This window comes from Myotis lucifugus, unplaced genomic scaffold, assembly GCF_000147115.1.
Source record: "Myotis lucifugus unplaced genomic scaffold, Myoluc2.0 scaffold_41, whole genome shotgun sequence".
In the NCBI taxonomy this organism is placed as follows: Eukaryota; Metazoa; Chordata; class Mammalia; order Chiroptera; family Vespertilionidae; genus Myotis; species Myotis lucifugus.
Genome location: NW_005871089.1, coordinates 193,702 through 219,404, shown reverse-complemented (window position 1 = coordinate 219,404; position 25,703 = coordinate 193,702). Strand labels below are relative to the sequence as shown.

General features: G+C 41.7%; 1 protein-coding gene and 1 pseudogene across 1 annotated transcript in view; both read right to left on the bottom strand.

The window, feature by feature from the left end:
• Positions 1 to 1,979: 1,979 nt before the first annotated feature.
• LOC102416856 lies at positions 1,980 to 3,246 on the bottom strand (annotated as a pseudogene).
• A 1,144-nt stretch (positions 3,247 to 4,390) lies between these two features.
• Positions 4,391 to 25,703, bottom strand: part of KLHDC1 (kelch domain containing 1) — a 65,047-nt gene continuing 43,734 nt past the window's right edge. The window contains exons 12-14 of the mRNA XM_023753164.1: positions 22,216 to 22,300; positions 20,037 to 20,089; positions 4,391 to 5,969 (exon numbers count right to left, since the gene is read on the bottom strand). Coding sequence (XP_023608932.1) covers positions 5,783 to 5,969; positions 20,037 to 20,089; positions 22,216 to 22,300 — 325 coding nt within the window. The 3' untranslated portion in view covers positions 4,391 to 5,782. The remainder of the gene's footprint in view (positions 5,970 to 20,036; positions 20,090 to 22,215; positions 22,301 to 25,703) is intronic.

The window sequence follows — 25,703 nt, the reverse complement described above, 5'->3', positions numbered from 1 at the left end:
AGCTCGCGCCTCCGCCCCGGCCCCGGCCCCGAGCTGTGCCAGGGCTTCCCCGCGCGCCGAGCCGCCTCCCACGGCGGGCGCTGCAAGGCTGCGCTGCCCTCAGCCAGGGTTTCCCAAGGACTTTCTTCCCCAGAAATTCCCTCAGAGGGAGCGCAGCCTGCACGGGGCAGTGAAATGGCCCCGCTGGCATCTCCTGGTCTCAGCCTCTCCGAGGGACCCATGCCCGGCCGCCCTGTGGACACGCGGAGACGCGCCTCGCCCCTTCTGTGCCACACGCCACCCACGCTCTTCTGGTTCAACAGAGACCTTTTTAAAATATATATATTTTTATTGATTTCAGAGAGGGAGAGAGAGAAACATCAATGATGAGAATCATTGATTGGTTGCCTTCTGCACGCCCCACACTGGGGATGGAGCCCGGAACCGGGCATGCGCCCTGACCAGAACGGAACCCGGGACCCTCAAGTCCACAGGCCCAAGCTCTATCCACTGAGCCAGACTGGCTAGGGCTTCAGCAGAGATCTTGATTTAGTTTGGAAAATCACTCGAAAAGCGTTTCAAAACCCACCGCTGCCCAGTCATTCAGGCAAATCGCGATCACACACACTGACACGGTTTTCTCTTACATTTCAATTAGGTCAAGAGCAAGTACAGAATTATTATCATCTAAACTTGATTCCTCTCCTGTAAAATAGGACGGGACTAGAATACACCTAAATCCCTATCTAATGGCGCCTCTGTATTTGGATGAGTTTGGTGAGGGGAGTGTGCTTGATTATCATCTCTTCCCATCTTCACGCTGGAATCACTTTTTAGAAGGAATACTTTGTACAACCAAGGGCTTAACTTTTCATAGCCTGAAACTCCTTCCCTCGCCACTGCCTGCCTGTTACAACTTAGCAGAATCTGTGATAACAGTGCTTAGAGGTAAATATATAGGGTGTCCCCCAAAAATGTACTGGTATACACACTTTGAATAATTATTAATTGCAGGAGGCCGCCCATTGTCTTCACTAGCAGAGAAGTGCAAACAAGGATCCCGGAACGCTGGTGACCCTTGAATCCATGGCAAGGTCCTGAGTTATGCACCGATTGTCTAGTCCTGACAATGGGGGCTCAAGCTATTTCCTGATCAAATAGTCTCAGAGTAAATCCTTCTAATATTTACTGACCTTTAAGATAGCCTGTCTGTTACTGCAATTACCTGCCTAAGGGTTTTATGTTTAACCAAAGTTGAATAAAAGGCTGGCGAGGCCTGGGCACCGGTGGAGGTCCTTCACCTTGAGTTGGACTTGCCCGCCTGGCCCCCCAATATTTCCAAATTATCTCTTGTCTCTTCTCTTTCATTTGTGTGCGACTCCTCTTCCAGATCCTGAACCCTGAACCGCGCGGGACGTGGGGAAACACATACACAATTAATTCCAATGTTTCTTTCTTTGAAAATTCCAATAGAATGACATAAATGCCATGGAAAAAACAGGCACCAAAAAAGGTGCACAGGGGGCATTATTTGTTTCTTAAAATTGCTTCTTTTCCTTCAAAAATGTTCTGAAATCAAAATTTTAAGTTGTCAATATATACTACCCTGAAAAGTATGCTGTCTTAGTGCGTTGATTTCCTCTCTCACACACATACATATAAATAACGTATTGATGAGAACATCACTTTGTGTCTGTGCTGACAGCATAAAGTTCTAAAGAATATTTTAGGCTTCTATCAAAAGGTTTTTAAAAATGTTTATGCAAAAAATACTATTTTGAAAAAATGTACACTAGTTTTGGTGTGCTATTTACTGTATCATACTAAAAGTGATAATACTAAAAAAGAACCCTCCTTGACAACTGGAAGAATATCCTGAGAGACTTCATAAAGATGGCCAGAAATTCTTCTTCCTTGAGAACCAGACTGGAGACCTATTTTATGAACCACCTGAACAAAACCTTCAAGTATCATCTTTCTTTTTTTATTTCTTCTTCTTCTTTTTTTTTTTTTGTTAGAACAACTCAGCAAAATAAAATTCCCGTTTATTGTTGGACAACATTGTTTCACACACACATCAAACAGGCCAAAAATAAATAAATAAACAGCAAATTCATAGACAAAAAAAGGGAAAAAAAAGAAACCTTTTTATCTTTGGCCTTTTTAACCATCTTATACAAACCAATTATTTATAGTACAGATAAGCACATACACAAAGTTACTGGAATGTTCAGAATAAGATTGTTTTTGCTTTTTTTACAAGGTTTTTTTCTCCTTTGAGATTATAATGAACATGTCACACCACAAGTAAAGTCAGAAGTAGGACAGAGAACACTCCAAAGGCTGGTGTGGTCATCCCCAAATCATTAAAAATGGCTGACCCCTAACAATATGGACAAAAATATAAAATGTAAATAAAAATACAGACAAATTTTTTTTTTAAAGTACTTTTAAGAAAAAAGGCGGGGCCTTGGAAGTTTTGGTTCTTTTCTCCTCCCCTGTTGCAAATTCACGTTGTGGTTTTGGTTGGATGGTGGAGAGTGCGTGTCATCTGCAGGTGGTGCTGCCCCAGGTGGGTGGGGGGACAGGCCGGCGAGAGTCTCTACTCGAAGGTGACCACATTTAGATTCTGAGAGGGGAAGTGGAAGGTGAATAGGTCACAGAGGCCTTTAACTTTTCCTTTTTTTGCTGTTGGTCATCCTCCTCGGTCTTCTGCTTCTTGGTGTCAACATCGTCATCCTCATCATCTTCAGCTGCCCGTTTGCCTGTAGCTGCCTCAGCCTCCTCACCTTCATCTCCATCCTCTTCTCACCATCACCTTCTTCTTCCTCCTCCTCCTCCTTCCTCTTCTTCATCTACCTCATTGTCAGCCTCCTGCTCCCCATTTTCCTCATTCTCAGCGTTCCCATTCGCAGGTGCATCGCTTCCATTCTCTGCCTCCTCCACAACTTCCTTCTCCTTTAGGTCCTTGGTGGTGATCTCGGAGCTGGCGTCCACGGGCGTGTCTGACATGGTGGGGATTTTTTTTTTTTTTTAAGCGAGAGTTGGAGGACTCTGGCGAAGAAGCTGCAGTGAAGGAGGCGCACAGCGGAGGTGGTTGCAGCGAGCGAAACATTTCTATGTTACAGAATTTACCAGGCGACCAGAAAATACAAAGGAGTACCCAGACATACAGGAGAAACCCATTTATTTTCAGATGTTTCGCATGTACTAGTACAGTGACTCAGGGGAGACTGTTTCTCTCCAAATCCTGAGCAAACCAATATGGAGGAAGCTCTCCCTTTATACCCTCTGGTGTCTTTGTCCCCCAAATACGTATGGGACTTCCGGACCTTTCACAGGCTTTGCAAAAAGCCCCGTGTGTTGGAATGGGGGCAGCGAGACCACACCTAAAGGCCTGGCCTGGTGCCAGTGCTGATAACCCCCTCAGGGGGTTGTGTATTGTTCATGGTTTATGGCCTCTATAAAATGGGAGCACTTAGGTAAATAGGTCTTGTAAGAGCAGATTGTGGAGAAAGGGGCAGTGACTTCATTATAGGATATCAAGAATGTGCATTAGGTTACTGGCACAGATTCAGATTGCTGGCCCCCAAAAAATGTCTTATTTTCCCCATCGTTTGGTGGAGCGGAGAGGGAGCCACAGGAACATGCAAAGATGGCTTTGCAGAGCAGCCAGTGGGCTAGAATCATCTTTCAAACAGAAAGCCCACAGGGAGAGTTCAGAGCTAATGTTATGAAGCTGAAGCTGTATTGCCTTGGGCTCCTATATACTGTGGAGGTCAACAACACAAAAGTTGACAGTAAACCATCAGCTGTTGAAAAGTGAGGAATGAATACTACTTGGCTATCATACTTCAAAACTGGCTTTGCCAGCTCCCAGACCCTCTATATCTCCTAATAGCAGGAGAGCCTTGTTTTAAGCCAAGTTATAGAGACAAGTTAAAGATCAGAATTCCCTGCCACTCTCACTATGGGACTATCTCAAGACTTATAATTTTTGAAGTACTACAGTATATTAGATCAAATAAGTATAGCACTAGTTATGTGTGCCATAGATAATATATAGATTTTCATTCTCTTGAAGCCTACATGTTGGTGTGCATTTGAGGGGCTAATCCAACTTTTAATGCTCTAAGTAAACCATTTAAAACCAGAAGTGCTTTTCTAAGAGGCTAGAGAAGGCATCCGTATGCTAGTAATCCAGAAGCTACATTAAAAAGTATTCATCCCACTCAGTGTCATCACCACTATCCAAGAGGTTTTGATATTTTCCCCTTAAATGTGAAAGGCTGATACTGAAACTCATTGTAATAAAATAATTACTTGTAAGCTGTACATTGCCTGTAAGATTTATTTTCTAAATTTTATTTAGTCTAAAAATAGTAAGAAAAAATGAAAACTTACACTGAAATATTGTTTGTACAATCAACTCTAATGACTGGTTCACATGAACAAAACTGGAAAAATAGTAAATCTACATAGTTCATATAATAAATAAAATGTAAACACACACTATCTCAATACATAAATAGAAGCTTTACACATCAAAATACAATATATATAAAATATATCTCTAAAATTTAATGAGGTACTATCAATGACTAATTTTCATTATAAATTACATATATATTTCAATAGAGAAATATATTTGCTCTAACATTTTGAATTTCAGAAATAACTTGTATGGTGGTATTGTGGAGAGTAATTTTATAACCAAGCCTTTGAGTAATACATCGTTATTAGTAATTCAATGGAAGGGTATGCTGTAATAATATGAACAATTTCTTAATTATGGCAAAAGTACTCTTAAGGAATATAAGTTATAGTGTTTTATTTCTGTATAAGCAGTTAATACTGAAAATGAATGGGAAGATAACATATTTTCAATATCCTTAAGCACCAACTTTGTAGAATGGTGTGGACCAAATTGAGGGGTTTCAATAAAGGCAACTTACTAGATTACCATTCCATTTCATTATTTATGAAAATCACTTTAGATGCACTCTTCCAAGGCAAACTATATTTTAATGTGCCTCAAAACTTAATAATTATACTGCTTCTCAATATTTCAGAGCCTGGATGACAAATACTTTAGGCACTTTAAAATATGGTCTTTGTACATATAAAATTGGACAAACTAATAACTTAGGGGTAACAAAAAGCAATTGAATGCATTTATTCCCCTACTCAAATAAAGGTTTGAGGAAAACTTATGACAAAAAAAAGGAAAAGTACAATGATGCTTAAGAATTCTTTACTAGATAAGTGCTAAAAGGGTGGGGGTTCCACATTTAACACTATACCAGTGTTTGTCTACTTTATAATTTTGGCCAGCTATATTAGTAATTTAAGAAGATGTTATTTAAATAACTGAATTATTTAATGAGAAGATTTAGGTAATTTTATAGTGACTTGAGAGAATCTATTCTATATAAAAGTTGATATATAGTGTTTTTATGTATCATTATATTGAGGGATTTCTAAAGTCCTTGGGTAATTTCTTATTCTCCTCAAATTTGTATAATCTTTCCAGCAATGAGTACACAGTGAGTTAAAATTGCCTACAATTGTAATTACTTTCAGAAAGCATATTTTTTTTCTGTACCTTATAAGGAAATTATTTTAGAAATATAAATTAATCTGCCATTAACATCTCATTCCCATATATCCCATTCCATGTAATCACTTTAACATAACATTTTTGCTTCAATTTTATCTTCTAAATAAAGCCTCCAATTTGAGGAGTAAATATACAGTCTGATTAAAATGTTAAACATATTAAACATATAAAGTATATAACAACTTAATTGTTACTGATCCACTGATACTTATTTTCTGTTTCTTCTTTTTGGGCTCTTTGTTCTTCTCGGTGGTTAGCTGCAGTCCAAAATGTGATTTTTTTGAGTACTTGTTGAAGAAGTTTAGGAGGTAATAAAGATATTTGACTTTCTAAAATTATAGCATTTTTACCAATGCAGTCAAGGCATGACCTGCAAACAAAACATAATGGAATTATTCATTTTTTAAGTTATAATATAAAAAGTATATAGGTAAGCTTCTTAAAAATAAAAATCATTTAAAATCTATATATATAAAAGCATAATATGCAAATTGACCAGATGGCAGAATGACCGCTCGCTATGATGCACAATGACCAGCAGGGGGCAGGTGCTCAATGCAGGAGCTGCCCCCAGCCCACAGGTCCTGATAGCCTGATCGCGGGGGGGGGGGGGGGGGCAGGGGGGGGGCCTGCCGGCCAACCTCTTGGGCCCCTCCCCTGGGTAAAAGGGTTCCATTGCCCAATGGGGAAAGGGGAAATTGGAAATGGGGGGGGGGGGGGGTTCCAGCCGGCATGCAGGTGGCACCAGGCCAAAGCGGGTGTGAGTGAGCGGGGCCCCGATCGCCCCGCCAGTCGCCCCATACACAGAGGGTGACCGGCTCAGCAGCGAGGGAGGGGGGCCAGCTGCTGGCAGCTGGGGAAGATCGGCCCTGATTGGAGGCTAGGCCTAGGAACTCTACCCCTGCACGAATTTCGTGCACCGGGCCTCTAGTTTTTTACATAATAATGTATTTCTTTTGTATTGTTTGGAACATGATAGGACATATATTCTTTGTAGAGCACCACAATAATTGAACATTTTTACAGAGTAGAGACTGTTCTGACCAAATCCAATGGGAACAGAAATTACAACTTACCATGCATGATGTTCTTAAAGTAAAAAAAGATTCAGACTTAATTTCAAAGCAGGTTAGTCTCTAGCAGACCCTTTTCACTTATCCTTACAGCCCAATACTCATTTACTCTTCCCTGAGAACTTTTTCTTCCATCTCCTAGATCAGTGATGGCGAACCTATGACACGCGTGTCAGAGGTGACACGCGAACTCATTTTGTTGGTTGATTTTTCTTTGTTAAATGGCATTTAAATATATAAAATAAATATCAAAAATATAAATCTTTGTTTTACTATGGTTGCAAATATCAAAAAATTTCTATATGTGACACGGCACCAGAGTTAAGCTAGGGTTTTTCAAAATGCTGACACGCTGAGCTCAAAAGGTTCGCCAACACTGTCCTAGATGAAGCATCTGACATCCATTTTTACATGGTGTGACCGGGTCCTCCTCAGACTCCCTCTATCAGTGTCTGACTTAAGTTGACCCAGAGAGAGCAGGTCTGAAGAGAGGAATGGAGAGATGCCACAGAAAGAGCCAAGAGACTACCAGAGAGAGGCTCTCCCCATCTGGGGGCCAAGTGTTCATGTTTCCCCTTTCATTCCACTAGAGGGCAGTATCCTTTCAAATACAATTCCATTTTACTCTTATAAACTACCCTGAAGAGGGTTTTGTACTTTAAAACCAAAAGAAACCTGATTAAGATAAGAACCATCAAAAATGCATCTATTTCAACTGGTAAACTTTAATTTTAAAAGGTAAATATTTTATAAAAGTTTTAAAAATAGACTCATTGGATTCTGCTGTGGTTAATCTGTTGTCATTTTTATAAGGATTTACACTGTACAGATTTATATCTTCTTCCAAACTCTCATGAAGCCTTTTCTCTAGACTTTGTGAAAATGCTCAATAAAAAGTAAGAGTGAAATGAGAAATAACATTTATTACAGAGGAGCCATGTCCTACTCCTGTTTGTTTTTCCCAGTTAGTGTTAGATACCTTCAGACGTGGAATTTAAAATAAAATGAGTACACTTGCTTACTGTGGACAACTAGTTGTGGTGAACATGCTTCACACAATAAATCTACGAAAGTCCTGATAGAGTCAAGTTTTGATACGCTCAGCATTCAGTACCCACTCACAGAAGCTCTGTACTAGGTGCAAAGGTGATACCAAGAAGCCTGACTGATGGGCACCCTTAGTCCCAGCCTCAAATACAGGCCCATCCAGTGTGTCCTTTGCTTTCTCTTATTTCTATACTGATTCATCTTCCCCATCATTGCTTTTCTTTGTGGAGGAAAGACTGTTCCAAGAGAGGAATGACCGCCGTCTGACCAGTGAGCTGGACCTGGGCCAGAGGGGAGGGGGAACCTGTTTCCCCACAACCCTCCCCCCTCTTGGGCACTGTCTGATCCTGATTGATGTTTGTTATGACATGAACCAGTGCCCTTCCCCTGCTTCGCACTACTGGTTCCTGGAATAGGCCATTGTCTTGAGCTGGACAAGCATGTAAAGCAATTTACCGTAATCGGTAGCATTCACATAGGAGTACAGGGACTATTGCCCCTTCATCCCATATAATTCTTTTTTAAAAAATGTTTTTTTATTAATATTTTAATTTTTAAAATATATTTTTATTGCTTTCAGAGAAACGTCAATGATGAGAGAGAATCATTAATCAACTGCCTCCTGCACGCCCCCCACTGGGGATTGAGCCCACAACCTGGGCATGTGCCCTGACCAAGAATCGAACCACGACCTCCTGGTTCATAGGTTGACACTCAGCCACTGAGCCACCTCGGCCTGGCTCCCATTTAATTCTTTGATGCCTGTCAAGTGGTGTGCGGATCCATTTCAAGTTACAGCCACTGAAGATGCACATTCCTTGTATGTTTCCCTCAATTAACTCCATTAATTACCAGACTAGAGTGGCTAACCTCTTTCTTCAGTCTTTCTCGGCCCTCTGCTTAAGGAGATTTTCAGACCTGGGACCTTTCCCAGGGTCTGTGTGTACTAACAATATTCCCTTCCAAACCACCTCTTCATGCTTTTTGGAGCACCACTGTGTCTGCAAACACCCCTGCTTCCTCTGGCTTTCTGTTCTAGCTTTAATTGAAATCGAAGAAAATTGCTTTATGTGCAGCCCTCTTGAGAAAAGAGTACATTTCCCTCACCTCCGCTCTCACAGTCCAGGAGCCAATGCTAGTATTCTCTCCTCACCGCTGCTTCCAGCCTGCGATCATTTCACCTTCAGGTGTCACCACCTATCAACCTCCTACGCAACCCCACACCCAACCCCAACCCCGATGGATAGTGAAGACTTTGGCCCTGGCTCACCACGATCTTGTCCCTTGACTGATTTTAGCATCTCTGGTGAAACCCTTTTTTATTCTTTATGACCTTATGAGGGCAGTTCAACCTCTGAAGTCTTAAACTTCCCTATCCTCCTCTTGGACCATAATCCTTGCATCCTTTTAATTCTCACGCTCATCTTTTGACTGTTCTTGGTTCACCAAATAATAAGAACCCCTCCAGTTTTAATTATCTTTCCTATCCAGCCTAGTCCATATGCAGGTCATTCTCTTGCCAACAATTTTAATCCCACTCTCCACTGTCCCTCCATTAACCATCCTGGCTAAATTCCAGGGAACTCTCTCCTTTCTGCACCTGCAACCTGGCTGCTCAGTGCTGCTGGAGAAACCAGGCTCCTGCCACTGCACCGTGGTTCCCCTCGACTCAGCGGCGCCCTCCTGAGTCTCAGCATTGTCACAGATCCTAAGTCAATCTTCTCAGTCACCTCAGCAGCTATTTCAAATTTCACCACTCTTCTTAAGTTCAAGTCCTCACCTCTCTTCTTTTTTATCAGATGACCTCACTAGCAGCTAAAACTTCCTCAGAGCCCTGTCCCTAACCAACAAATGTGTCTGTCTTTATATCTGTACTTCCTTCTTTGCCCACTATGTCAAAATTATTCTTGCTCTTTAAGGGGCAATTCAATGACCTGTTCACTAAAATTCACCTCCTTGAGGAGAAACCAAGATGGTGGCATAGGTAAACAACGGAAATTGCTGCCTCGCACAACCACTTCAAAAATACAACTAAAAAGACAAAGCGGACATCATCCAGAACCACAGGAAGGCTGGCCGAGTGGAAATTCTACAACTAGAAGGAAAGAGAAAAGCACACTGAGACTCAGAGGAGGTGCAGTGTGGAAGTAAAGTGCAGAGGTACAGAGGCGCACGCAGAAAGGGCTGGCAACTGAGGACACGGTTGTCTTTTTCAATCGGGAGGGAGACACAAGCTCCCGACTGCTCTGAACGCAAGTTCCGGGTGAGTCTCTGGGGACCCAGACTCATACGGGGAGAAACTGGACTGTCTGGCATCGGGCGGAACTCGAGGACGGCTTTCTCTCAGAGGTGCTTGCAGCGATTACCGTGGAACAGTGAGAACCAGGACCTCTTAGGGCAGAGGCTGAGGATCAGCCATAGCTGTTTGCTCTGCCCAGTTGATTCCCTGAGACCCTGCCCCACCCAAGCTGTGCACAGAGGCTTTTGCATATGAATGCCCTGGCCCTTTGCAATCTAAAATTACCTAACAAACTGCAGCTGGGTCAGAGAGACCCAGAACATCCAAAAGAAGGCCCAAGGCCCCACAGCAGCCTGCATTACTTCACAGCTGAGCCTCATCTGGGAACCTCCAAACCCCAAACAAGGAAGGGGAATCTGCAGATCTCTCTGTAGCTCCTGTTGGGTAGCCTTAGGCAGAGGCTAAATTAGCACCTCCTTAGAGATCCAAGAGCCAGTGTACCCAGTGGTCAGAGTGGGACCATCCAGATTACAACTCCTCAGATCCATAAGGGACACACTCAGGGGGCAGACTCAGTGAGCACCAAAGCCCCACTGAAGCAAGTCTTGCCCCAGAAAGGTGTCTCCAGCACAGAAATTCTCCCACCGTAGACACAGCTGATTCTCACAGCCAATTGGCCTGGAGGTCAATTCCTCTCAGGGATACCTACAACAGTCAAGGCTTAACTACAACAAGACTGTGCACACAGCCCACAAAGGGGAGCACCAAGAGTGTCCACCTCAGGTGATTGGGGAGGATGAGTCACTGGGCCCTATAGGACACCTAGCACACAAAGCCACTCTATCAACACAGGGAAGCAGCCAAAATGCGGAGACAAAGAAACAGGTCACAAATGACAGAAATGGAGGAAAGCAAACTACTGGATATAGAGTTCAAAACCACGGTTATAAGGTTTTTCAAGAATTTTTTAGAAGCTGCTGATAAATTTAGTGAGACCCTTGAGGATATGAAAAAGGACCAACTAGAAATTAAGCATACACTGACTGAAATAAATATTATACAGAGACCCAACAGCAGACTAGAGGTTCCCAAGAATCAAGTCAAAGATTTGAAATACGAAGAAGCAAAAAACACCCAACCGGAAGAACAAAAAGAAAAAAGAATCCAAAAATATGAAGATAGAGTAAGGAGCCTCTGGAACAACTTTAAGCATACCAACATCCGGATTATAGGGGTGCCAGAAGAAGAGAGAGAGCAAGATATTGAAAACCTATTTGAAGAAATAATGACAGAAAACTTCCCCTACCTGGTGAAAGAAATAGATTTACAAGTCCAGGAAGCACAGAGAACCCCAAACAAAAGGAATCCAAAGAGGACCACACCAAGGCACATCATAATTAAAATGCCAAGGGCAAAAGACAAAGAGAGAATCTTAAAAGCAGCAAGAGAAAAACAGTTAGTTACCTACAAGGGAGTACCCATATGACTGTCAGCTGATTTCTCAATAGAAACTATGCAGGCCAGAAGGGAGTGGCAAGAAATATTCAAAGAGATGAATAGCAAGAACCTACAACCAAGATTACTTTATCCAGCAAAGCTATCATTCAGAACTGAAGGTCAGATAAAGAGCTTCACGGATAAGAAAAAGCTAAAGGAGTTCATCACCACCAAACCAGTATTATATGAAATGCTGAAAGATATCCTTTAAGAAGAGGAAGAAGAAGAAAAAGGTAAAGATAAAAATTATGAACAACAAATACATATCTATCAACAAGTGAATCTAAAAATCAAGTGAATAAATAATTTGATGAACAGAATAAACTGGTGAATATAATAGAATCAGGGGCATAGAAATGGAGTGGACTGACAATTCTCAGGGGGGAAGGGGTGTGGGGGGTGAGGGAAGAGACTGGATAAAAATCATACACCTATGGATGAGGACAGTGGGAGGGGGGGTAAGGGCAGAGGGTGGGGTGGGAACCAGGTGGAGGGGAGCTATGGGGGGAAAAAGAGGAACAACTATAATACTCTGAACAATAAAAATTTAATTTAAAAATACAAAAAATAAAATTCACCTCCTTAAAACTATGCTCTGGGAACCAAGATGGCGGCCTAGGTAAATGCCTGTATTTGCTGCCTCCCACCGCCACATCAAAATTACAACTAAAATACAGAACAACTATCACCCAGAAATGCGGGAAAGCTGGCTAAGTGGAAGAACTACAACTAGAGAGGTAAAGAAGAAAGTGCACTGAGACTGGTAGGAGGTGCCAAGCACGGAAGGGGCTGGCACCCAGGTGTGCCTCGGGAGGGAGATCGCCTCTGCGATCAGAGAAGCGAGGGGCCCCAGCTCCACACCAGACTCCCAGCCCAGGGTCCCAGAGCTGGGGAAAGAAGTCCCTATGGGCCGTAAGAACTACGGACTGCAAAAACCAGTGTGGATTGGGGCTGAGTGACACACGGGAGACCCAGCTGCTCCTCTTAAAAGACTGCCACACGAACTGAATTTACACACTCCCACTTCTGAGCTCCAGTGCCGGACGAGGCTCTGGGGGACCCAGACACATACAGGGAGAAACCAGACTGTCTGGCATCGGGGCAGGAACTCGGGGGCGGCTTTCTTCCAGACAGAGGTGCTTGCAGAGGTCATTGTTCCTGTGCAGGGCTGACTAGCAGCCATTTCTGTTTGCTCCGTCCTGGAGATTCCCTGAGACCCCGCCCCACCCAATTTACAACCCCACCCAAACTATGCGCAGCTGCCTTTTCATATGAATGGTCTGTCCTTTCTCGGGGTAAAACCTGTCAAACAAGCTACAGCTGGGTCAGGGAGCCCCAAACCTGTCAGTAAAAGGCCCAAAAACCAGCACCAGCACCAGCTTGCCTTGCTTCACAGCTGGGCCTCATCTGACCACTTCCAAACCCCATACAAAGAGGAGGAATCTGCAGATCTCTCTGTAGCTCCTGCTGGACTCCCCCAGGCAGTGGCTGACTTTGCACCTCCCTGGAGACCCAAGAGCCAGTGTACCCAGTGGTCAGTGTGAGACCATATCAGATTACAACTCTACACATCCATAAGTGACACACTCAAAGTACAGACTCAGTGAGCACCAAAGCCCCATTGAAGCAAGTCCTGCTCCATAAGAGTGTTTCCTGCACAGCAGCTCTCCCACTGTAGTCACAGCTGGTCCCCACAGCCAATTGGCCTGGAGGTCAATTCCTCCTAGTGACACCAACAGCAATCAAGGCTCAACTACAAAAAGACTGTGCACACAGCCCACAAAGGGGTGCACCAAGAATGTCCACCTCAGGTGATTGGGGAGGCTGAGTCACTGGGCCCTATAGAACACCTACTACACAAGGCCACTCTATCAACTCAATGAGACTTGGCAGCTACCCAATAAATAAACACAAACACAGGGAAGCAGCCAAAATGCAGAGACAAAGAAACATGTCACAAATGAAAGAAATGAAAGAAAGCAAACTACTGGATATAGAGTTCAAAACCACGGTTATAAGGTTACTCAAGAATCTTCTAGAAACCTCTGAGGAACTTAGACTTTCAAGGATCATACTGAGAATGCCAAAAAAAATGGAAAAGGACCAGTCAGAAATTAAGCATACACTGACTGAAATAAAGAATAATATACAGAGATTCAACAGCAGACTAGAGGATTACAAGAATCAAGTCAAAGATTTGAAATACGAGGAAGCAAAAAACACCCAACCAGAAGAACAAAAAGCAAAAAGAATCCAAAAATACGAGGATAGTGTAAGGAGCCTCTGGGACAACTTTAAGCGTACCAACATCCGAATTATGGGGATGCCAGAAGAGAGAGCAAGATACTGAAAACCTATTTGAAGAAATGATGACAGAAAACTTCCCCTACCTGGTGAAAGAAATAGATTTACAAGTCCAGGAAGCACAGAGAACCCCAAACAAGAGGAATCCAAAGAGGATCACACCAAGACACATCATAATTAAAATGCCAAGGGCAAAAGACAAAGAGAGAATCTTAAAAGCATCAAGAGAAAAACAGTTAGTTACCTACAAGGCAGTGCCCATACAACTATCAACTGATTTATCAACAGAAACTATGCAGGCCAGGAGGAAGTGGCAAGAAATATTCAAAGTGATGAATAGCAAGAATCTACAACCAAGATTACTCTACCCAGCAAAGCTATCATTTAGAATTGAAGGTCAGATAAAGAGCTTCACAGATAAGAAAAAGCTAAAGGAGTTCATCACCACCAAACCAGTATTATATGAAATGCTGAAGGGCATTCTTTAAGAAGAGGAAGAAGAAGAAAAAGGTAAAGATAAAAAATTATGAACAACAAAGTGACAACAAATAATAACAAGTGAATCTAAAAATCAAGTGAAAAACTGGTGAATGGAATAGAATCAGGGACATGGAAATGGAACAGCCTGACGATACTCAGAGAGAAAGGGGTGTGGGAGGGTGTGGGAAGAGATTAGACCAGTGATGGCGAACCTATGACTCGTGTGTCAGAGGTGACACGCGAACTCATTTTGTTGGTTGATTTTTCTTTGTTAAATGGCATTTAAATATATAAAATAAATATCAAAAATATAAATCTTTGTTTTACTATGGTTGCAAATATCAAAAAATTTCTATATGTGACACGGCACCAGAGTTAAGTTAGGGTTTTTCAAAATGCTGACACGCTGAGCTCAAAAGGTTCGCCATCACTGGATTAGACAAAGATCTTATATGCATGTGTGCAGTACCTGTGGACACAGACAATAGGGTGACGAGGGCATGGGGTGGGGTGGGAACTGGGTGAAGGGGAGCTATGGGAGGAAAAAAGAGGGACATCTGTAATAATCTCAACAATAAAGATTAATTTTTTAAAAAAACATGCTCTGTCAATTTTCTTCACTTCTAATGTTTCCAACAAAGTACTCCCATTGGTTTCTTCCCCTCAGCTGTAACCAAATGTGCTCACTTCTTTCTTAGTCTTGGTGTTCATCCCCAGAAGTCATCCTGGCTTCCACCTTCACCTTACCAAAAACTTCCTAGTGTTGTCCAACTCCAAGGCATTTTTCAACCCAGACACTTCGTGACCTCTTTACAATGAATAGTCTTTCCATCTTGAATTCTTCCCTCCCTCAGGTTTTGTGTTTCCATCATCTCCTGCTTCACCTTGATGTCTCGGGTCACTCTCTATGCCTCCTTTTCCTCTACTTGCTCCTCAAACGTTATAAGCTCTCAATGCTCAGCTGTTGGCTTCATCCTTACTCTCAAAACTCGTTCTGGGAAGAACTAACCCATACCCATTTATACTCCAACAATTCTTAAATCATTATGTTGGGCCCAGACCTCTCTCCATATGTTAACTATTTAATGGATAGTTCCACTTAGAGGTCCCATAAGCACTCCAAACGCAGTATGTCCAAAACCAAATTTGTCATTTCCACCCCATCCCACCATGAAATCCACTGCATTCTCCCTATTCTCTCTATTGCTAATCCTTCCACCTCTTTCCCTTGGCATCCATTCCCAAGCCCATTTTACCTCCTAAATATTCCCATCTCCCTCCCTTTTCTAGCTCCACTGCCATTTTCCAGATCAGACCCTCACTTTGTGCCTGACAACTGCAGCAGTCTCTACCAACTTTCCTCACCGAGCCACATAACCCTCCAGTCAGTCTCTCATCCACACTGCTGCCAGAGGGCTTTTCTAACTGGTAATATGATCATCTCATTCCTCTGCTCCAAATTTTCTCATGCTTCCTGATCTCCTACAACGAGAGACAAAGACCTAGATGACATATGGTTTCTGATTTCTCGCCCAACCTCATTTCTTACAACTCCCCCTTCGTACTTATTTCCCAGGAATACTCAAGAACTCAGTGTCCTCTGCACTGGTTGTTCATAGCAAATTCTTGTCTCAAACTCTTCTTCTGTAAAGACTTCCCTAACCTTCACAATCTTTTTTTTTAACCCCTCACCTGAGGATATTTTCTTACAGTTTTTTTTTTCTTTTTAGAGAGAGAGGGAGGGAGGAAGGGAGGAAAGGAGGGAGGGAGGGAGTGAGGGAGGGAGGGATGGAGAGAGAGAGAGAGACATCGATCATTTGTTTCCTGTACGCGCCCCAACTGGGGATTGAACTCGTAACCTAGGTATGTACCCTGGCTGGGAATCAAACCCGTAGCCTTTTGGTGTACAGGACAATGCCCAACCAACTGAGCCACCTGGCCATACTCTTAACCACATGGACAGAGAGCCTTCTTCTCTAGTATTGTCATAAACTTTCTATATGTTCCTCTTAAAGCAATTTTTATTTTTCTACTATAGTTGGGTTTTTTTTGTTGTTTTTTAAATATATTTTTTCAGAGAGAGGAAGGGAGAGGGAGAGAGAGAAACATCAATGATGAGAGAGAATCACTGATTGGCTGCCTCCTGCATGCCCCCTACTGGGGATTGAGCCCGCAACCTGGGCATGTGCCCTTGACAGGAATCGAACCCGGGACCCTTCAGTCTGCAGGCCGATGGTCTATCCATTGAGCCAAACCGGATAGGGCTATAGTTGGATTTTTTTAACTGGTGGTCTTGAGAACAAAGTGTGATGGCTCCTCAAAAGGTCACCCATTCACAACTTGTGGTTCCCAAACTAATTCATTTTATCTACACTAATAAAAGAGAAACATGGTAATTAGCGTACGACCGCTACCCTTTTCATTGGCTAATCAGGGCGATATGCAAATTAACTGCCAACTAAGATGGTGGTTAATTTGCATATGTAGGCACAATGCAGGGAGGCGAAAGGGAAAGCAGGAAGAAGCCCCCTGCCACTGACAGTGATTGGAAACCCAGGGGGGAGCTAAGAGCCGGGGTGCAGGGCAAAGCCGGCCATGATCGGAGAATCGGGCACCTTTGCCGCCCTGGCCAGTGATAGCGAGAAGTAGGTGTGGAGCCAGGGATGGGAGCTGGGCACGGGCGAAGCTGCAGTCCCGGGAGCTTCCCAGCCCCGCACCCGGCTTCTGCGATCCGTGACCACAGAAGCTGGGTGCGAGTCAGGGAAACGTCTGCCCCCAGCGTATCCGGCCTCGGCTTCCCTGCCCCAGACCCAGCTTCTGCGATCTGCGATCCATGACCGCAGAAACTGGGTGCTCCAGCTTCCCTGGCCGAGGCTTCCCTGCCCTGCACCCAGCTTCTGGGATGGGTGACCTCAGAAGCCCAGTGCAGGGGCGATCACAGAAGCCAGGTGCGTGGGCAGGGAAGCAGCCTCAGCCAGCTTCCCTGGCTGGGGCTTCCCTGCCCCACACCTAGCTTCTGCAATTGGTGATGCCTATTTCTGCATGACACTTAACTGACTACCCTCCCTTGAAGCACAGAAGAAGAAGAAGCCCCCAGAAGAAGAAGCCGCCCACCTTTGGTCCTGGAGCCAGCGCCTGGGGCTGGCTGCAGCCCAGGAGATGGACAAGCTACTGGCCAGAGGTCCCAGGCTGCAGTCACCCGGAGAAGCTACCAGCCCTGTGGTCCAGGGCGCCAACGCCTGTGGCCAGGGAAACAGGTTTCCTCTTCTCCTACTGTAGTCATTACTACAATATTCCCCTTCTGAATTTCTCTCCTGTGCTGCAACCCAATTCCACTTTTTATCGGAAGGATACGGAACAGAGAGAGCAGTGTTAAAAGCTTACATTTTTAAGCCGGTAAGGTTGGTACTTAAACATATAAATGGAAAACTAGAGTCCTTAAGATAACAAAAGCTACAAAGGACAGGGACAGCGCATGACCTATTATATCCAGCAATCTATATTGTGACTGAAAACTTTGCAATGATGACAATTACTGAAGATATGAATCAATTAAAATAGTTGACAGGGACAATTCTTCCATCTTTGAAAATATCTACATCAAATCTGTTTAAATAGATTTCCATCTGCATAATATAACACATTCTGACAAGACCACCACCTCCACCAATGTGGTCAGTGTTGTGCTGTAAAATGTTTAATAACTGAGGGACCCCCCCCCTCGAGTGCACAAATTTTGTGCACCCGGCTACTAGTTATTTAATAAATAGGAATATGCTTACAGTGATCATATTTTTCAGGCTTAAACAGGAAAAATAAACTTCAATGTAATAAGATATTTGAGACAATAACTTCCCTGAAAAATCTGGGACAAATAGTAACTTTCAGTACTACAGAAAATTTACAGCCAAACTTAAGTATATAACTCCTTGTTGTTACATCTTCTATAACTACTTATCACCACTTCTTCCTATCTTCCATTCCTCTTACAAATATGTACAAAATAAATAAAATGGATGGGGGAAAATAAAAATTGTATGGCTTCCCTTCAATCGTTAAAAATGCATTTTTTGGGGTCCCCCTTCCCCTTTTTCTACTGTAGTTGTTTGAATGCCTGCCTTCTATATTATCAGCAATTTACGGGGAAGGTCGTGACTTCGTTTCATAGCACCATGCCGTCTTATGGTAGGCACTTGAATATTGTACTTCTTGATCCCTGGATATAAGGAACTTGCAATCTACTTAGGGAAAGCAGTTATGTTCATGGTAAAAGTTAAGTAACAATACTCTGCAGTATAAAATCATAACAGTATCTACTTCAAAACTTTGCCTGAACAATAGCATTACCTTGGGATCTTTCAAATATTCTGAAGTCCACGCTACACCCCAACCCAGTGAAACCACAATCTGTGGGAGTGGAACACAGGCATCAATAAGTTTTAAAGTTCCACATGAGAGTGTAATGTGCAGCAAGTGTGGGAAACACTGCACTAACGAAACGAGCAGCTACGAAAGACTGTAGGAAGGTCCGGTTTAAGCTAGTCCATTGGTGTTCGAGTGGTTCAAGCTGTAGAACGTCTGGAAGTGATAGTATAGTCCTTGACATACAGCATGTCTTCCTTCTCTCTCTCTCTCTCTCTCTCTCTCTCTCTCTCTCTCTCTCTCTCTCTCTCTCATGCCTTCACCCATGTTATTCCTACTGCATAAAAACCTACAGTTCTTCACTGGGCAACTTCTACTTCACTCAAATCCTTCCTCCCAACTCTCTCAGGCAGAAATAGGGTCTTCTTCCACAATCCTCCCACTAAACTTTGTATTTACTCCTTTTAAAGCAGAAGTATATGAGCTAAGACACTATAAGTCATAGCACCAATTTAATAACAGCTTTGGGATTATAAAAAACATTCTACTAAATTAAATGCATCTATGTGTGTTTACACTCTGAGTTCAGAGAAGTTAAATCAGGCTTAGAATCAAGGAAATACAGTATGTTTAATATTCCCATATGAACTAAATGCAATTTTACAAGCTAAGCAAAAATATGACTATACTGTGTATTTTAAGTTTTAAAAATAACATTGGTGTATGGTTGGTTCATCATTACAAATTTGATTATACTCTTAGGACAAATTTTTCTTTTAATCCTCACCCGGGATATTTTTTTTCATTGATTTCTAGAGAAAGTGGAAGGGGGGAGGAGGAGGACGAGGAGGAGGTTGAGGAGGAGGATGAGGAAGAGGACGAGGAGGAGAAAGAGAAACATCGAGGTGAGAGAGACACATCGATTGGTTGCCTCTTGCACCCTCCCGCATGAGCCCCCACCAGGACTGGGGAACCTGCAACCTAGGTAGGGTGCCCTTGACTGGGACTCAAACCTGAGACCCTTCAGTCTGCAGGCTGACACTCTAACCACTGAGCCAAACCGGCCATGGCTATTGTTAGAGCAATTTAAACATTTTCTTAAATTCAAGTCATAAGCTACCTGAAAAATATTACAAAGCTGCTCTGGCCAGTTGGCTCAGTTGGTTGGAGCATCGTCCCATATACCAAAGGTTGTGGTTTGATCCCAGGTCGGGGTGCGTATGGGAAGCAACGAATTGATATTTCTCTCTCACGCAGATGTTTCTCTCTCTTTCTCTCTCTCTTTCTCCCTCCCTCCCTTCCTCTCTCTCTAAAAAATCAATAATAGCATATCCTTGGATGATTGTTAGGGGGAAAAATATTACAAAGCTTTCCCAAAATGAGGAAGAAATTATCATATATTAATAGCATATATATGAAAAATAAAATTGCTTACCTGAGTAGTGAATAAGGCTGTGTTTGAAAGATCAACAAATCATTACAGTGACCCTAATCAACATAAAAAGAAGTTATCAAGGCTTTTGATAAAAATAACTGCATTAAAAATTAAATATTTTATTTTGTAAAAGAAATTATATAAAGCAGCAAATAAATCTCTCTCCAGCTATGAACACACATGTACACATGCACGCACAAACATATACAGACATATACATATCTGTGTCCATACAAATGTTAGATATGTGGTTACCATTTTTCAGTGACCCTGTTTTTACCTAACCACAGTCTATATAATTGCAATTTTAAAAATCAGAAACATGTTTTTCTCCTAGAACAGTGAGTTCAAAATGAGAATAGTACTGGTTTTCAAGCTTTTTTGTTTTTTAAGCAGAACTTTTTTCTTTCAAATGACTTATTTTTAAATCTTCTCTTTACCCCAACTCCCTCCCAGGTGGTCCCAGGAGTCCTGGGAATTCTTCATTTGGAAATCACAGATCCAGAAGATTTTCTGAATATGATTCTCTCATCTAAAAATTAATGTGGATGAGTCAGCAGAAAATTTTTCTAATCCTTTCAACTAGGTCTTTAGAATTTCATAATTTATGACCATGATTTTAATGAGAATTCCTATTTTAATGATAAAATTTGTATCTTAAGACTTCTAGTGCTAATAAAAAGATGACAAACTACTAAATATGATTTTTAATTAAATGCAAAGTTGTGGTTATAATTTTTTATTGAAGCACTGAATTCTCAAAGAAAGTTCTGAAACTTTCAATATATGAGTTAGGAGGCCTCATAACTATGAAAAAAACCAAGTTCCCTGGAGATAACCCACCTTATTCCAGGGTTCGCCAGGTACTCAGTAGGAACAACTCTGGAGATAGCTACGCCTGAAGAGATGACAGGGAGCTGGCGCCCCTTTGGTTGGGCCCTGGCTCCTGACCCAGCCCATCCCTGAAGGCTCAGTCCTGCTATGCAAACCAGGGCAACCAGTCCTGACTCCTGTCCCACCACATATAGAGGAAGGTGGCCACTCTGCTCTGAATTTCCCAAGGTGATAGGAGTGAACAGTACTCTCCAATTGCTACTCATTTATTCCTTTGACCTTAGTTTTATCAGATTTTAAAAGTGGAATGCTTTAAATGCAAATGTAAAACATTTACATGTAGAAATGTAAAAGTAGTGGCAAAATATACATAAAATATACTTTAAACATTTCAAAGTAGTTTCCTCTTGAGGGAAAAAGCTAACATGATGATATTCTAGTTATTGCTAGGTCAGTGGTTCTCAACTTTCCTAATGCCGTGACCCTTTAATACAGTTCCTCATGTTGTGGTGACACCCAACCATAAAATTATTTTTGTTGCTACTTCATAACTGTAATTTTGCTACTGTTATGAATTGTAATGTAAATATCTGATATGCAGGATGTATTTTCATTGTTACAAATTGAACATAATTAAAGCATAGTGATTAATCACAAAAACATTATGTAATTATATATGTGTTTTCCGATGGTCTTAGGCGACCCCTGTGAAAGGGTCGTTCGACCCCCAAAGGGGTCGCGACCCACAAGTTGAGAACCACTGTGCTAGGTAGAAAATTTCATGAGTACTTACTACACTAAGTACTAATATACATTATATATTCATATGTATCAAATATTACAAGTATTTTAATTCCATAAAATTATAAAAGCTCTTCTTAATAATTTGACTAATGAAGTTAATAGCCCTATTTTGATTTGTAAACCAACAATATCCTAAATCAGTGATGGCGAACCTTTTGAGCTTGGCGTGTCAGCATTTTGAAAAACCCTAACTTAACTCTGGTGCTGTGTCACATAAAGAAATTTTTTGATTTGCAACCATAGTAAAACAAAGACTTATATTTTTTTTATATTTATTTTATATATTTAAATGCCATTTAAGAAAGAAAAATCAACCAAAAAAATGAGTTCGCGTGTCACCTCTGACACGCATGTCATAGGTTCGCCATCACTGTCCTAAATGCTTCTCCACAGCCACTTATTCTGAAGATTAGTCATACCACAGAGGAACATTTCATGCCTTCCATATTTTGCAATGTGAGAAATGGGCATAACTGAATAACCATTTAGGATGAATAACACAATTACTCAGAGGAAATATTTAGATAGGAAATTTTCTTACTGTATCCAAGGAAAGTAAATCATCTTTGCTCCCACCAAATACCATTATTTCATTTTCTTTTCCCAAACAGGCTGTGTGCCATAACCTATGATTGAGAAGTATAAACAGAGTGAAATACTACCAAGGAAGAAGCTGTATATCACATATTAATCAATTGTACACTCTAAAATGTAATCTCTTTCAAAAAAGGATAGATTTTAAACATTCCTCTAGAACAGTGGTCGGCAAACTCATTAGTCAACAGAGCCAAATATCAACAGTACAACGATTGAAATTTCTTTTGAGAGCCAAATTTTTTAAACTTAAACTATATAGATAGGTACATTGTTATTAACTTAATTAGGGTACTCCTAAGCTGGCCTTTGCTAAAAACGTCCTCAATCTGATTGAGGTACGTTCGCTGAGGTCAACCCCTTCCAACTCTCCCATCCACACTCGTCTTGTATACTTGTTTCGTCTATCTCCTTTCCGAAAACCGACTTCTGCGCATGGGCCATGAAGTTTCAATCACACTGTACGTGCGCGCCCACACGTGGTATTTTGTGGAAGAGCCACACTCAAGGGGCCAAAGAACCGCATGTGGCTAGCGAGCCACGGTTTGCCGACCACTGCTCTAGAATCATCAGAGGATTCGATTCTAGAGTTCATTAAATCATATCATTTCAATTAAAGAGATGACCCCCAATAACTCTTTCCCATTATATCCCCCAATCTTTTTCTAATCTCTTTATCACATAGGTATTGAAATATTTTAGTCACAAAATGAAATAATTTAAAAAATATAGCTGGGTGTGGCTCAGTGGCTGAGCATTGATCCAGAAACCAAGAGGTCACCAGTTCGATTCCCAGGCAGGGCATATGCCTGGGTTGCAGACTCAATCCCCAGAAGGGGGCATGCAGGAGGCAGCCAATTGATGATTCTCTCTCATCATTGATGTTTCAATCTCTCTCTCCCTCTCCCTTCCCCTCTGAAATCAATAAAAATGTATTTTAAAAAATAAAAATAAAAATGAACTGACCAACAGAAATAGCCGCCTTTCCCATTCTTCTTCTTACTATCTGCCATCTTACTGCCCTCATCATTTTTGACTTTCTTTCCTGCTCTCTTTTCCCCCATCACCTGACAAATCCAATTTGGCATTTTCTTTTCATTTACATTGTCACACTATCACTCTGGGTACAGAATACCATACATGTTCCTCCTTTTTCTGCCTCCAATCTTTCTCACTATATAGCTGCTATATAATATTTTTAACCATGACATTTCCTGATCAAGAAGCACCTGTGCCATTTTTCTTCTCCTAATATTTATGACCAACAGCTATTTCTTTTTCCTATAAAACTAACTCTTGCCTCTCCCCAAATGAACCTTCTCTTCAGCCAACTTCATCTACTTGCGTCCCTAAGAGTGAAGCTTAGATGTCTCTAGGCTTTTGTTCACCCGATTTCCTAGTCTAGAATGAGAAGTCATTTTCTCAGGGCCTTAAAAAAAGACTCAAAATTCCCAAATGCAACCCAAACTGGCTCTGTCACCCTCTCTATTCCGCATCTGTCAACATTTTGTGCTCATTTTATAATCTACCTTACATTTGAAGACAAACTCCTCTATATACTGCTTTGTTTGATGTATGTGTCTTTACCTCCCCACAAAAACTATAAGATCCTTAAGGCCAGAAGTTGCTACCATAGTGTGCTGGAGCTGGTTTGTCGGCTCGTTAAAGCCAGCTGGGCACATCGCTATCCAACTTCATGCTCAGTGACATGCTGGTAGCGTGAAATGGCCATGGTGGAAATCAGCAAATGCTACAAATTAGGGCTTTTTTTTGGTTTGTTTTTATGGGAAGCAGTGTAAACTGTTTACCAGCACATCACTGGAATTTGGGTAATTGAATTTTATGCTTCTCTTTCAAAATGCCCACTATGGTGTTCTGCATCCAGTAGTAGACCAAAAACTTTTGATTAACAAAAGCAAACACAAAATGCCAGCATAATTTATTCAGTGATTAAACAAATCATTCATCAAGGAGTGGAGCATCTAATGTTTTTTAAAATGGTGTGATAGCTCATATCCATCTCCAGTTTCACATTATTTACCAAGAATAGTTTTATGGTTTTAAAAAGTTCAATATTTCTCGGGGCTCAAACTCTCATAAATTTCTCAATTTTAAAAGATAAATTGAGGGTTTATAAAGTCATTGATTTGATTTTGAGAGTACTTTGATTACTTCTCTTAACACACCAAATTGCTGACGCAACAGATTCTACAAACAATTACATTAATTACTTATTTTATTGTCACATAACTTATTTTTAGCACATTAATCCTTTTACTTAACTTCCACAAGTGCAAACAGTGGGATTATGCACAATTTGTTAAATCAATTCCTTTCCTCAAACAATCATGACACAAGCAATGACAAAAGCACTGGGGACCCAGGATAGAACTGAGTCAGTAGAGACTGTTTGGGAAATACTCTGCCCAATTCTCCAACTTGTATGTTAGACCATGCTTTGATATTAATCATCCGTAACACCCAGATTATGTTGTGAGGTCAGAAAAGGGGACGGGAAGAGAGATTGAGTAAAGGAGATAGAATATGATGAAGTCCTCATATGTGGGAAAGAATAGCTTAACTTACTGGAGAGAAGGTCACATAACCTTGGCAATGCTCATGGGATACAATAGTACCTAAGGCTCTGAAGACCAACGCCTGGTTAGACATCTTTTAGACATTTAAGAAAGTTCTTTGCTGACAGCTATCTACACAGAGGATCAGATATGGCTAGATAGGTGGCTTCTCAACCAAGCATCGTTTTGTCTAAGGTGAGACCTGTAGAAGAGAGTGCAACACTGTAGGGTCTCAACCAGTGGCAATTCTGTCCCCATAGGGACATTTGACAATATATGGAGATATTTTTGGTCATCATAACTCCAGGTTGGGTGGGGGGCAGTACCACTGGCATCTTGTGGGTAGAGGCCAGAGATGCTGTTAAACATCCTCCAATGCATAGGACGCCTCTCAAAATAAATAATTTGGTCCAAAATGTCAATAGTGCTGAAGTTGAGAAACCTGCTGTAGAATTACAAGAGGAGAATTGGGCAACTTACATTTCAAATTATAGCTTGGAAAAGTTTGCACAAAATGCACATAGATGTTAAGTCATTCTCACTTTTATAAAAAAATTAGTATATACACACATATATGTTCTCCTTACACTAAACTGTATCCCACCTGTTCTCCTCCTCACCTCATACCTGAAGATAGCTCTGCCTCTGTCTTATCTGCCTTATGGAAACTCTGGCCTGGACTGCAGCATCGGAGAACACTGGAAAGCCTTTCCTGCCTGGATTTTGGTGACATCTAGCTTGCAACCTGATGTTTTTCTACAGACTGACAGTTTCTGTCCTCTCACAGCTGCTCTAAACTTATCACCTAAACATGCTAATAAAGCATATTATTTACATGACACATAAGCTGAATTAAAAA